This window comes from Salvelinus sp. IW2-2015, unplaced genomic scaffold, assembly GCF_002910315.2.
Source record: "Salvelinus sp. IW2-2015 unplaced genomic scaffold, ASM291031v2 Un_scaffold1290, whole genome shotgun sequence".
NCBI classification, from domain to species: Eukaryota; Metazoa; Chordata; class Actinopteri; order Salmoniformes; family Salmonidae; genus Salvelinus; species Salvelinus sp. IW2-2015.
Window position 1 is genome coordinate 21,802 of NW_019942821.1, and position 14,876 is coordinate 36,677.

Here is a 14,876-nt window from a genome sequence, read left to right on the forward strand (position 1 = left end):
GACTGCCATACTAACCCAGGGTTCTGCTGCCCAGTTTACCTACTAAGCAACTCCATCTCTGAGGCAATTAGGACTAAAGTCCTTGGGAAGGCCAGCTTATGCAGTTTGCAGTTACACTGGATCCTGTGATTAACAGCTCAATTAGCAATGTGAGAGAAAGTGGGTCACAACTGGAAATACAGTCTGTGGGAGAGGAGATTATATACCTCCCACCGGCACCATTAATCATATGCGTAGGTAATGTTAATACTAAAGACTTTCCTTTAACATGAGAATGCAGTGAAGATAATAACATCTGAAAGGCCATTTGTCTCTGAACAGCCCACGCTTATCTCTGTGAAATCATGTGGTCCTCTGTAGCCAGGATAGTTGGGTTGATTCCCGGGACCAATCCATACTTAAAATGTATGCACACATGACTGTAAGTCGCTTTGGATAAAAGCGTCTTCTAAAATGTCTATATATTTAATTATTTCATCTACAGAGTAAATTAGCATACTAACCTTGGTCCTCATGATGTCCACGTATGGCCAGACTCAAAACTCTTGGGAGTTGTTTTGAAATCCACTGGGATGACATGTGGGCCTGCCTATATTACTGCCAGCATAGGGATGCTGTGAGGAAGACCTGATGGAGAATTAACACAATACTACATCAGTCAATACAGTCCTCCATCCAGACAATACATGGACACAGCCACGAGCAGAGAAGCAACACGAGTCAGTTGAGCCTAACCTTGCAATAATTCACTGGACTAACAATTCATTTTCTCGACAGTAGGAGACCAGTCCCACTGAACACCACAGAAGACAACCCGCTTCACCTGTCTGGAAGTGGGCTTCCCTCTGAAGAAACTCATGGTTTGAGGAACTGTGGGACGGCTTAAACTTGGGCTGCAGGAAGATGCAGCCGTTGGCTATGGCCTCTAAAGGGCTGGCCCTTCGTAATGGGAAAGCCAAACCCAATGAAGAGCTTGTTTTGAGAGAGGAAATAAAAAAAAAGATGAACCAAACTGCTGCTGTTTACTGGCAAACTTAAGTATATTATATTAAGAAGGTATTGAAAACCCTCCATACCTTGGCCTTTCTGAGCAGCTGTGCCAGCTCTGGTGGGCAGCAGCAGGCCGTGGTTTTGACAAAAGCAGGCAACCGCTGGAGGGCCTGTGTCTCATACTAGACAGTCCCCAATACCTTCTGATGGTGTAATAAGATCCATATGACAACCTGCAAGGTTTGCCATGGCATGAAAACAGCAGCAAGTGTTTCGCCATCAGTTTTGTATTGTATCCCTCTCCCTTCTTACTGGCAGTCTTCCAGAGGGCCCATACTGTCTTCTCCAGGCACTAACCATTGTCTACTGGAGATGATATTAATCTATCATGCTGTGCTCAATCTGTCGCCAGGCCAACATGCAAGGTACGGCCAATCGATCCCCCAACATGCGGAGAATAATGGCAGGTTAAATATAGCCCAGACTTGCTGCTGAGGGAACCAAAACGGAGCATCCACTTGATGAAATGCTGTGGTAGAACACATGCATGTAATGGGTTAGGAGTGGAGGAGAGCGGCAGGAGGAAAACAAAACAACTAAATAATACAGGACACAAGCACTTCTCATTATGTTGATATACAGTGCATTCAGACCCCTTGTTTTTTACATATTTGTAATCAAAAAAAATTTACCCCACTTTTTTCGTCATATCCCATTATGATCTTGTCTCATCGCTGCAACTCCTCAACGAGCTCGGGAGAGGCGAATCATGACCTGCCAAACCACGCTCCTTAACACCCGCCCACTTAACCCGGACGCCAGCCACACCAATGTGTTGGAGGAAACACCCTTCAACTGATGACCGAAGTCAGGCTGTAGGCACCTGGCCCGCCTGGTCATTATGGGGTATTGTCATTATGGGGTATTGTGTTTTAGATTGATTAGGGGAAAATCAATGTAATACATTTTAGAATAAGGCTGTAACACAATGAGGAAAAAGTCAAGGGGTCTGTGTACTTTCCAAATGCACTGTACTATACAGTACACACTGAAGGTGAAGAAAAACATGTCCCCTCTTTGATCCAATGTGGGTGAACAACAATACTAATCCCTGTGATATTCACTGGTGTAAAAAGTACCCAATTGTCATACTTGAGTAAAAGTAAAGATAATTTCATAGAAAATGACTATAGTAAAAGTGAAATTCACCCAGTAAAAGTCTAAAAGGATTTGGTTTTAATTATACTTATAAATCATTTCACATTCCTTATGTTAAGCAAACCAGATGGCATGATTTTATTGTTTTATTATTTTACAGATAGCCAGGGGCACACCTCAACACTTCAACAGAAATAATTCATTAACAAACCATTTGTGTTTAGTGAGGCAGAAGCAGTAGGGATAACCAGGGTTGTTCTCATGATAAGTGTGTGAATTGGCAAATTCACTGACCTGCTAAGCATTCGAAATGTAACTCGTACTTCTGGGTGTCAGGGAAAATGTATGGAGTAAAAAGTACATTATTTTCTTTAGGAAAGTAGTGAAGTAAAAGTTGTCAAAAATATAAATAGTAAATTAAAGTACAGATACCCCACAAAAAACGACTTCAGTAGTACTTTCTAGGATTTTTACTTAAGTACTTTACACCACTAGTGATATTGTAATCAGGTATACTGGTCAGATATGATGAGTATGTATGCAGGAAATGCGGTCGGTTTACAGATGTACATGTATTCTAAAGCTGAATTCAATTCAGAATCCATGGAGAGCAGTTTTTATCCAGTTCCTTTTCATTCCATTATATAAAGATGCCCAAAAGGCAAATTGCATTCTGGAATAGCTGATGAGGTGCCAGATACATTTCATTAAACTCAGATGAAATAAACGAGTAAGTGAGCGCTAAAAGGAAGTGAATGCTARAAGGAACCATTTATCAGTTTAAAAGCCCAAGTGCCTCTGAGAGGCCTGATGGTAAACAATGAGATCTCTTTTAAATGGCACAGACATCTTAGGTTAGGTGATGTGGAATGGGACTACAGTACCATCACACTGATTGAACATTTCCCACTCCAACATGTATCATAATTATTTATGTAATCTAACCCAAATAGGCTTTGGATAACAGCAAAATAGAAAGCATTGRCCTGCAGACTTCATCCTTTCACACTGATGACTAACGTGTGTTTACTGCTGCATTGAAAAGAAATGCCTTCTCTGTGCTGTTTTCACCGCAGTGTCACAGCATCTGTTGTGTATGTAACATACGTTCTAACCTGTAACTCTATGAAATATGCCAGCTCTGGAGRAAGTTTTCACATGATCTGGTAAAGGTCAAAAGTGGGATGGTCATCACATCCTCCAGTGAGTTGTTAAAAAGATTCACACATTCGGTTTAGCAGCTCGTACATAACCTGTGGTCGATTGTCAGCTTAATCCATTGTTTGTCATATTKATGTAGTCAATGTTAATAGAGTAATGAAATCAAGTCAAAGGCTGTCACCTGTGATGTAGGAGGTCATTGATTATAATATGAAGCAGCTCATAATGAAGCCGTTCACAATTACCTTAATGAATGTCAGCTTTGATTAACGGTAAACCGTTGCAGTACTATTATAGCTGTGGTGTTGGAGGTCTGAGGCCGATGGTGTGTGATGGTGTATGATTTCCTTTCTGCAGGTGGAGCCATATCTGCCCTATGAGTACACCTGTGAGGGGATGCTGGAGAGAGTGCATGCTTACATCCAGAACCAGGTGGGTTTGTGTTGCATACACTGGCCTTCATTACCCCGGAGATGGTGCAGCCGAACTCATCCACATTTATTTATGCACAGGCAAGATGAAGTCACACTGTACTGTATACATATTAAAGAGCTAATTTACACACACACACACACACACACACACACCTCAACTTCCGGCGCCGACCGAGATGGCCGCCTCGCTTCGCGTTCCTAGGAAAATATGCAGTATTTTGTTTTTTTATGTGTTATTCCTTACATTGGTACCCCAGGTAATCTTAGGTTTCATTACATACAGTCGGGAGGAACTACTGAATATAAGAGCAACGTCAACTCACCATCGTTACAACCAGGAATATGACTTTCCCGAAGCGGATCCAGTGTTTTGCCTTCCACCCAATACAATGGATCTGATCCCAGCCGGCGACCCTAAGCGACGCCGTAAAAGGGGCAAACGAGGCGGTCTCCTAGTCAGTGCTCGGAGACGCATCGCTCACACTCCCTAGACATACTAATGCGCCAATGTCCAGTCTTCTGACAATAAGTTGAGAAACCGAGCAAGGGTAACATTCCAGAGAGACAATCAGGAGATCGTAACGTTTCTCTGCTTCACGGAAACATGGCTTCACTCAAGAGACGCTAACAGTCGGTGCAGCAGCTGGTTTCTTCACGCATCGGCCGACAAAACAAACATCTTTCTGGTAAAAGAGGGGTGGGGGTGTATGCCTTATGATTAACGAAGACGTGGTGTGATCACAACAACATACAGAAACTCAAGTCATTCTGTTCACCTGATCTAGAAATTCCTCACAAACAAATTCGGACCGCAATTATCTACCAAGGGAATTCTCTTCGATTATAATTCACAGCTTCGTATATATTCCCCCCCAGCAGACACATCGATGGCCCTGAACGAACTTTATCTGACTCTTTGTAAACTGGAAACCACACACCCTGAGGCTGCATTCATCGTAAGCTGGGGATTTTAACAAGGCTAATCTGAAAACAAACTCCCTAAATTCTATTAGCATATACAATTGTAATACCCAAGCGCTGGTAAAACCTTGGATCATTTGATACTAACTTAAACTTCCGCGACGCATATAAGGCCCCTCCCCGCCTTCCTTCGGAAAAGCTGACCACGACTCCATTGTTGCTTCCCAGCCTACAAACAAGCCAACTAAAAACAACAAGCTCCCGCCAGGTCTGTTAACGCTGGTCCGACCCAATCTGAATTCCCCTTTCAAAGGAACTGCTTTGATCACGTGGATTGGGGTTGGTCCGCATTGCGTCCAAACACAATATTGAACGAAATACGCTGATTCGGTGACGAGCGAGTTCATTAGAAAGTGCATTGCGATGTTGTACCCAAGCAACGATTAAAACATTCCAACAAACCAAAAAAACCGTGATTTGATGGCAGCATTTGCGTGAAACTGAAAGCCGCGAAAACCCCACTGCTTTAACCAGGGCAAGGTGACCGGAAACATGGACCACGAACAAACAAGTTGTAGCTATTCTCTCCCGCAAGGCAATCAAAAAAAGCTAAGTCCCATAATGAACCAAAGTAGAGTCGCAATTCAACAAGTTCAGACACAAGGAAGTCTCCCTCGAAAGCTCAGGCAGACGGGCATTCCAGCCGCTCCCCTTCAAAAAGCGCAGTCCAGACCAACTGGCTGGTGTGTTTTAAGCATATCAATCAATCCCCTTATCCCAGTCTGCTGTTCCCCACATGTTCTCAAGAGGGCCCACCATTGGTTCCTGTTCCAAGGAGAAGGCAATGAGAACTGAGCTAAACGGACTACCGCCCCGTAGCACTTCACTTCGTCATTCATGAGAAGTGCTTTGAGAAGACCAGTCAAGACCCATATCACCTCCACCTACCTGACACCCTAAGACCCACTCCAATTTGCTTACCCGAACCAATAGGTTCACGACAACGCAATCGCAACCACACTGCACACTGCCCTAACCCATCGGAACAAGAGGAAACTTGTTGAAATCTGTTCATCGACTACAGCTCAGCATTTAACACCTAATAGTACCTCCCAAAAACTCGTCATCACAAGCTCGAGAACCCTGGTTCGGACCCCGGCCATGTTGGCAAACTGGGTTCCTGGACTTCCTGACGGCGCCCCCAGGGTGTTTAGGGTAAGGTAACAAACACTCCACCCCGCTGGTCCTCAAACCGGGCCCCAACAAAGGGTGCCTGAGCCCTCTCATGTACTCCCTGTTTCACCCCACGGGACTGCGTGGCCATGCACGCCTCCAACTCAATCATCAAGTTTGCGGACGACACTACAAGTGGTAGCTTGATTTACCAACAACGAGAGACGCTACGAGGGAGGAGGTGAGGGCCCTCGGAGTGTGGTGTCAGGAAAATAACCTCACAGTCAACGTCACAAAACAAAAGAGAGATGGATTGGGACTTCAGGAAACAGCAGAGGAAAGCACCCCAAAAAACGACGGGAACATGTAGGGAAGGAAGGTGGGAAAGGTTTTAAAAGTTCCTCGGTGTACACATTCAACGGGACAAACTGAATTGGTCCCCCCACACACAGACAACATTGATAAAAAGGCGCAGCAAGCGCGACTTCTTCAAACCTCAGGAGGCCGAAAGAATTGTTGCTTTGCAACAAAAAGCAAACTCACAAACTTCACAGCATCACACATCGAGCGCATCCTGTCTGTATTCCCCTCTGGTACGGAAAATGCTCCGCCCACAACCGTAAGGCTCGCCAGAGGGTAGTGAGGTCTTGCGACAACGCATCACCGGGGCAAAACTACCTGCCCCCCAGGACAGCTACACCACCGATGTCAACAGGGAAGGGCCATAAAGATCATCAAGGACAAAACCACCCCAAGCCATGCCTTTGCACCCGCCTATCCAGCCAGAAGGCGAGTCAGTAACAGGTGCATCAAAAGCAGGGGACCGAGAACCGAAAAAACAGCTTCTATCTTCAAGGCCATCAGACTGTTAAACACACCACTACTAACATTTTAGTGGGGCCGCTGCCAACATACTGACTCAACTCCAGACACTTTAATAATGGAATTGATGGAAATTATGTAAAAATGTATCACAGCCCACTTTAAAACAATCACTTAATATTACAATGTTTCAACTACCATACATGCTCATATGTATGACTCTCATTAGTCAATCTACTGCATCTTGCATCTTATGTAATACATGATCACTTAGCCACTTTAAACAGCCATTTGACAGTTACATACCTAGCCAGTACCATCTCATATTCAGGTGGGAGACAATTATGATACACCGCCTCGATTTGCAGTTCCTACTACAAAGCATGTAGATCGGTCTGTACTTTTCATCAGTAGGTACACTTAACTGTGAGAGAACGGAACTAATACAAACTCACAGAAAATCCACATTAGATTTTTAAGTAATAATTTGCATTTTATGGCATGACATAATTGTTGACTACTTACCACCAGTAAATTGAATCGGCTCTCACAGAACCTGTTAGTTTCCTTTAAGAAGCCCTCCTGTTCACACGCATTTACCTGTATTAACGCACCTGTTTGAACTCGTTACCTGTAAAAAGACACTGTCCACTCACACTCAATCAAACAGACTCCAACCCCTCCACAATGGCCCAAAACTCAATGTGTGTAAGGACATCAGGATAAATTGTAAGACCTGTACAAGGCTTGAGGCTAAGGACAATAGCCAAGCATGCTTGGGTGAGAAGCAGAACTGTTTGCAGACAATTATTAGAAAATGGAAAATTCAATGATGACGGTCAATCACCTCGTCTGGGGTTCCATGCAAGTCTCACCTCGGGTGGCATAAATACATGAGGAAGGTGAGGTACAGCAACACAGCGGCAGGACCTGTCAGACCGAAGAGAGCTGGACCACAGTCAAAGAAAACTAGTAAACTACGCCGCATGGATTAAAATCCCGCGCGCACGCAAGTCCCCTGCTCCAGCAACGATGTCCAGGCCCGCTCGAATTGCAAGACCACTCTGATGATCAGAGAAATGGATCAAGCAACTAGAGTTGCTCTAAACTCCACTCGCCGTTTTGGAGGAAATAGCAGATGGAGTACAACCCCAAAGAACACATCCCAACGGGAAGCATGAGTGGAAACATCATTCTTGGGATGCTTTTCTGCAAAGGGACAGGAACGACTGCACGGTATAGAAGGAGATGGACGGGGCAATATCGCTGAGATCGCGACCAACACCTTCCTCAGTAAGACATGAAAGGCGTGGCTGGGTCTCCAGCATGACAACGACCCTAAACACACAGCAGGGCAACTAAGGAGTGGCTCCGTAAGAAGCATCTCAAAGTCCTGGAGTGGCTAGCAGTCTCCAGACGTGAACCCAATAGAAATCTTTGGAGGGACCCGAAAGTCCGTATTGCCCACGACAGCCCAAACCGAAGGATCTGAGAATGTCTGTAATGGAGAGATGGCAAAATCCCTCTGCAGTGTGTGCAAACCTGGTCAAGAACTACAGGAAAGTATGATCTGTATCGCAACTAAGGTTTAGTACCAAAATATCAGTTCTGCTTTTTCTGATTGTATCAAATACTTATGTCATGCAATAAAATGCAAATTAATTACTTAAAAACATGACAATGTATTTCTGGATTTTTTTTTAGATTCGCTCTCACAGTTAAGTGTACCTATGATAAAAATTACAGACCTCTACATGCTTTGTAAGTAGGAAAACTGCAAAATCATATTGTATACAAATACTTGTTCTCCCTAGATTACTATACATCTACTGCTCTTGCCTATGCGTTCTGTACCATCACTCATTCATATATCTTTTGTACATTATTCTTTACTCTTTACACTGTGTGATAAGTACAGCAGTTGTGGAATTGTTAGTTAGAATTACTGTTGGTTATAACGGCATTGTCGAGACTAGAAGCACAAGCATTTGCGCACACTCGCATTAACACTGCTAACCATGTGTATGTGACAAAATAAATTTGATTTGATTTGACACACACCACACACACCCACACACACACACACACACACACCACACAACAACACACCACACACACACACACACACCACACAGCAACACTCCACACACCGTTCCTGTTTAAACTAACCTTGTGGGGACACACAATTCAGTCTTGATAAATCTTCTTTTCCCTAACCTAAAACTATCCTGAACCTAATTCTAATCCTAACACTTAAATTCACACTAACCCTAACGACCTAGAATAGCATTTGACCTTGTGAGACTAACATAATTCCCAGTTTGGTCAAGGTTGTTCATTTTACTATCTTGTGGGCTTCGCTTCCCACAAGTATAGTTAAACATGTCCACGCACAACAACACACCACAAAAGTTTTAATTTCCTTTGCCACAATTAAACATTTTCATTCTCCAAGTACTTTCATCATGCTGAGATGATTTGTGCGGTGCACAGAGGGGCCTGTCTGCCAGTCTGGTTAAGGCCGTGGCAGTGGGAGAAAAGGGGAAATAGGGTGGCCTATGCCCAGCTCTGATCCACTCCCCCATCTGTCCATCACACACAGAGTTGTGTGCTCAGTGGGCTGTGACTGACTGAGACTGCCCGCCTGGCATGTACGAGCCCAGACTCCCAATCAGCGACAACCCTTCTATCCTCCTCCGTGGGCAGCACTGACCCCCATGATCCTCACGGATTCTTTATTTAGAATTTTTATACTGCTTTCTCATGACACACACACACAAACACACACACACACAGACTCCGGATGAGGTGGGTGACAGCTCGCCCTGTATTCCTGTTGAGCAGTAGCCCAGGGCTGGGGGGCCGTGGTGTGGTGGAGTGGAGGAGGCCTGGTTATTGCAGCAGGGCGCTGGGAGCCTGTTTAATAAACCGGGCTGGGGGTCAGAGGAAGATGTCGCAGAAATATTATTACCTGTTCCTTATGAATAGGCCCGACTGGGGGAGGTGCTCTCCCAGGGTTGATTCCTGCCTGAAACTCATTTGATTATTGGTGGTATAACTGTATTATAGACATGACGATACTTCAGTGTTAAATTCAAATCTTCCTACCATCATATCTAAGCCAATATGACACCAATCTCAATGAAAATTCGCAAATCAACTTGATTGGAGGTACTCAACACACTCCCTGCCTCTTGTCATGAGCCGTTACTGAGAACCACATAGCAGAGTATTTCTTGCGCCTACCTAGCTAAAATTCTAGACGTCGATTAAAACGAGACTATAGCGTTCATAAAGCGACCATCGGGATTTTAAAAATGCCAGATTGACTGAATGTGTAGGTGTAACAGTTTTTTGTCAATTTATAATTTATCCTCTCACATGCTCATTTCTGTCCGTTAAGTGCCAAAGATGCTACCTTTTTGTAGCATTTCTGAAAGAATATGTAAGCGGTGCAAATGCATGCTTGCTAGCATCGGAGAAACTCATCAGTTTAATATCCATAATACATTCCAGTACACTCTTACACAGTGCCAAACTAACAACTCTGCCATGTGTTGGATATTTTTCAACTCTGTCGCGCGCACCTGTGTGAAGCTAGCCACAATAGTGGAATTTGCGGTTCACCTTCAAACTAAAAGCACCCATTGAAAATGATTCAAACTGATACAAATAGTGGTTGAGATGTTGAACAGCCCTTAGCCGTGGTATATTGGCCATATACCACATCCCCCCCGGGCCTTATTGCTTAATTATGTTGTATAATAATGTTGCATAATCACCTTCCAGTGTAAAAACCTTGGAATTTAAATTGAAAAAACCTTCAATTTTAATTGAAAATAGGCATTGGTCTGATGCTGAAAAAATAAAGGAAATTCCCATGAGCACCACATTGCCTATTTCACCCATGCCCTACCTAGGGTTTCCAGCACACAGCTTCGACTTACTACAGTAGCTATGTTGTTCTTCAAATATGTGTTGGCAGGTTGCTTAGGATTCATACTCTTCAGAGGGATAATGGACTTTACAGTGTCCTACTATCAAAATTATGTATACCGGTATGTGTGTATATATACAGTACCAGTCAAAGTTCTGACACACCTACTCATTCATGGGTTTTTCTTAGTTTTTACAATGTAGAAAATAATGAAATAACATATATGGAATCACGTAGTAAACCAAAAAGTGTTAATCAAATCAAATATATTTTAGATTTTAGATTCTTGATGACAGCTTTGCATACTCTTGGCATTCTCTCAACCAGGTTCACCTGGAATGCTTTTCCAACAGTCTTGAAGGAGTTCTCACATATGCTGAGAACTTGTTGGCTACTTTTCTTTCACTTTGTTGTCCAACTCATCCCAATTGGGTTGAGGTTGGGTGATTGTGGAAGCCAGGTCATCTGACGCAGCACTCCATCACTCACCTTAGTCAAACAGCCCTTACACAGCCTGGAGGTGTGTTGGGTCATTGTCCTGTTGAAAAACAAATGATAGTCCCCCTCAACGCAAACCAGATGGGATGGCATATCGCTGCAGAATGCTATGGTAGCCATGCAGGTTAAGTGTGCCTTGAATTCAAAATAAATCACAGACAGTGTCACCAGCGAAGCACCATCACACCTCCTCCTCCATGCTTCACGGTGGGAACCAAACATGCAGAGATCATCCGTTCACCTACTCTGTGCCTCACAAAGACATGGTGGCTGGAAACAAAAATCGCAAATTTGGACTCATCAGACCAAAGGCCAGATTTGCACCAGTCTAATGTCCATTGCTCGTGTTTCTTGGCCAAAGCAAGCCGCTTTTTCTTATTGGTGTCCTTTGGTAGTGGTTTCTTTGCAGCAATTCGACAATGGCCTGATTCACGCAGTCTCCTCTGAACAGTTGATGTTGATGTGTCTGTTACTTGAACGCTGAAGCATTTATTTGGCCTGCAATCTGAGGTGCAGTTAACTCTAAGGAACTTATCCTCTGCAGCAGAGGTAACTCTGGGTCTTCCTTTCCTGTGGCAGTCCTCATGAGAGCCAGTTTTATCATAGCGCTTTATGTTTTTTGCGACTGCACTTGAAGAAACTTTAAGTTATTAATTTTACGTATTGACTGACCTTCATGTCTTAAAGTAATAATGGACTGTCGTTTCTCTTTGCTTATTTGAGCTGTTCTTGCCATAATATGGACTTGGTCCTTTACCAAATAGGGCTATCTTCTGTATACCACTCCTAACTTGTCACAACACAACTGATTGACTCAAACGCATTAAGAAGGAAAGAAATTCCATAAATTAACAAGGCACACCTGTTAATTGAAATGTATTCCAGGTGACTACCTCATGAGCTGGTTGAGAGAATGCCAATAGTGTTCGAAGCTGTCAAGGCAAAGGGTGGCTACTTTGAAGAATCTCAAATATATATTTTGATTTGTTTACTGCATGATTCCATATGTGTTATTTCCTGGTTTTAATGTCTTCACTATTATTTTACTTGTGTAGAAAATAGTAAAAATAAAGAAACCCTTGAATGAGTAGGTGTGTCCAAACTTTGACTGGTACTGTATATTCATATTATTCCAGGAGGCTGGAAGACGATGTGTATGTCATAAGAGCTATGGTGATGCTGCTTTTATTATTCTGTCTAAATCAGAACCCATCAGAATGTATAGCTAATAAATGAATGTATAGTTCACAGCTGAATTAATACAAAATAATATATATACTGTCACGCACAGGTGCAGTGAAATGTGTTGTTTTACATGGTCAGTCATATTAGTACAGCCCACCTGGAGCAAATTAGGGTTAAGCCTTGCTCAACGGCACCGACAGATTTTTCACCTTGTCGGCTTGGGTATTTTGGTTACGACCTTTTGGTTACTGGCTCAACGCTCTAACCACTAGGCTACCTGCAGCTTCAATGCTGAATGTAGGCTACAGTAGAATTGACTGATGAATGTATTGCTGAATAGCCAGATTGTGTAGTTATTCTGTTGTATTGTACTCGGCAGGAATTCTGTGCACCCGAAGCTCCATTTCCCTCAGCAAATGCCTCCAGCAGTTGGCCAGGCAGCCCCCCCAGCCCTTTTGTCCTGCTGCCCAACTCCAGTGCCCTGGCCTGGGCCTCCAACATCACTCCCCCCTCCTGGCCCCCGCTTAGCGCCCTGAGGCTGCTGGCCTCCCTGGAGGGCCAGTCATGTATAGATGCGTGCCAGAGCGCAGGCCTGATCTGTGAGCCCGCCTTCTACCGCTTCATCAATATCAAAGAGGCCTTCAGCGGGTGAGCTGCTGCTGCTGCCTCCCTTCACCACCATGTGATCACACCACCATCTGTTACACAACATTACATCTTGTAATTTAACATTTAGCAGATTCTGTTATACAGCACGATCACTGGGGAAACAAACAATGAATATGAGCATCTTAAATTCTTCTGAATATCCTCCCTCACTCTAATGCACTACCCAATGTGCTTTGGTGTAATGATATTGATAGCCATTTATGAAGCCTTTTTTTTAAACATTGATTATAATGTAAATCACATGACTTAATATGAATAATGATATATAAAGAAATGTCTCTCTGGTGTCTCCGCCCAGGCTGGAGGTGCAGTGTGAGGGGCTGGAGGCTGAGATCAACCACATCTTCCCAGCCTTCTCAGTGGAGAGTAGTGAGTGTGGCCTCCAGAAAGACCCTCTGCTGTTCAGCTGTGCCGGGGCCAACACCAAGTACCACCGCCTCTGTCCCTGCAGGGACTACCGTAAGGGCCAGGTGGCGCTGTGCAGGGACTGCTTATGACTGTGACCAGCACCTGGGGGAAGATGACCTGCCACCCCTCCCTCAGCCTTGGCCATCCCAGGGGCCCTTTCTATAGGTGGGAGGGACACTGAGGAGGATGGCCCTGCTGGAGGTCACTGTGGGTGACACAGAGGAACCAGTAGGGTCGGTCGCCATGGGGTAGAGGAGCAGCTGTACAAAAGATCACTGCTGGTATCATTATAGCACAGGGTGGAATGCTTCACGGAACTGGATAATGTTAAAGTGAGACAAAGGAGACTCCCTACCTGCTGCTCTGATCGGAGGCTCAGTGCTTTGGCAATTCTGAAATTACTAGAATACCCAGTCGCCAAACCCACAAAATGGCTGCCAAACAAGACGTGTGGCTGACATAATGCATCTCAGGGAAATGCATGATTGTACTGTACCCTGCTAAAGTGATGACGCTGCTATAAGGTGAAAGTTTTACAATAGTCTTTATGGACTACATTGGGTCCAACAACAGGAATGTTAGGGGGATGGAGTTATGAGGAACACAGAAATGAGGGGATTCAAAATGATATCCCTGATAATTGTATTGCAATGCTATAGTTGCTAATATCTGCATTGCTTCAAGTGACATGCAGATACTGTATGGAATGTAATGTTCTGTGAAATACTTTGATCATAATGCAGTTGGGATATTTGTACAGTAGATGCACTAATAGATGTAATATTTTCCATGTCTCATACATTAGTATATTTGTACATACAAGTGTTGATTAATAAAAAAGACAATTGAAACATTCTGGTACAACCCTTCTCTTTTACAACTCTTCTCTGGTACAACTCTTCACCTCTAAAACAAGTTTAAGAGTCAGGTTACGTCTTGAGACATGCATGAGTCTGTAGATTTAGAAAAGCAATTGAGTGTAAAGCTGTCATCCATCTTTTTTGGTCAATTTCACAAAGCCAAATGGAAGAGAATGTTCTAATGACTTCTTTCAGAGTTGGTGATTTCTCTGCAGGCACTGTTGGCTTGGACTCATTTAGTTCATGGAGTGGTGCCTAAATACCCACAGACAATTCGTGAGAAGGTTGCCAGAGTGGGTGGAAGGCTGCATTTAGATGGCGCAGATCTCAGAGTGAGTTCTGTTGGGACAGAGAGGAGTGTTGGCTTATCCATGGCTCTAGATGCAATAGATCCCACCTCTCACTCATCTCACCACAACCAGCAGCTCTACACTTCTTTGCTATCTTGGTCTGTCCGACTTCAGGATTTTGTCTTGTAGATACCAATGATTTACTGAAGTAACCGTCAAACACAAACTTATACTCCACAGTTGCCATACCCCAATACCATGATGAGACCCAGTAAAGTGAGTTTGCAGGGGAGCCGGTCCATGAGGGAGATTGAGCTGGAGGTAGATGTTGAGAAAGCCTATATACTGTAGACAATCATTCAATTATCCC

General features: G+C 43.8%; 1 protein-coding gene across 1 annotated transcript in view; it reads left to right on the top strand.

The window, feature by feature from the left end:
* Nucleotides 1-14,201, top strand: part of LOC112070321 (alpha-1,6-mannosylglycoprotein 6-beta-N-acetylglucosaminyltransferase B-like) — a 15,365-nt gene extending 1,164 nt beyond the window's left edge. The window contains exons 2-4 of the mRNA XM_024137738.2: nucleotides 3,667-3,741; nucleotides 12,659-12,927; nucleotides 13,247-14,201. Coding sequence (XP_023993506.2) covers nucleotides 3,667-3,741; nucleotides 12,659-12,927; nucleotides 13,247-13,445 — 543 coding nt within the window. The 3' untranslated portion in view covers nucleotides 13,446-14,201. The remainder of the gene's footprint in view (nucleotides 1-3,666; nucleotides 3,742-12,658; nucleotides 12,928-13,246) is intronic.
* Nucleotides 14,202-14,876: the final 675 nt, after the last annotated feature.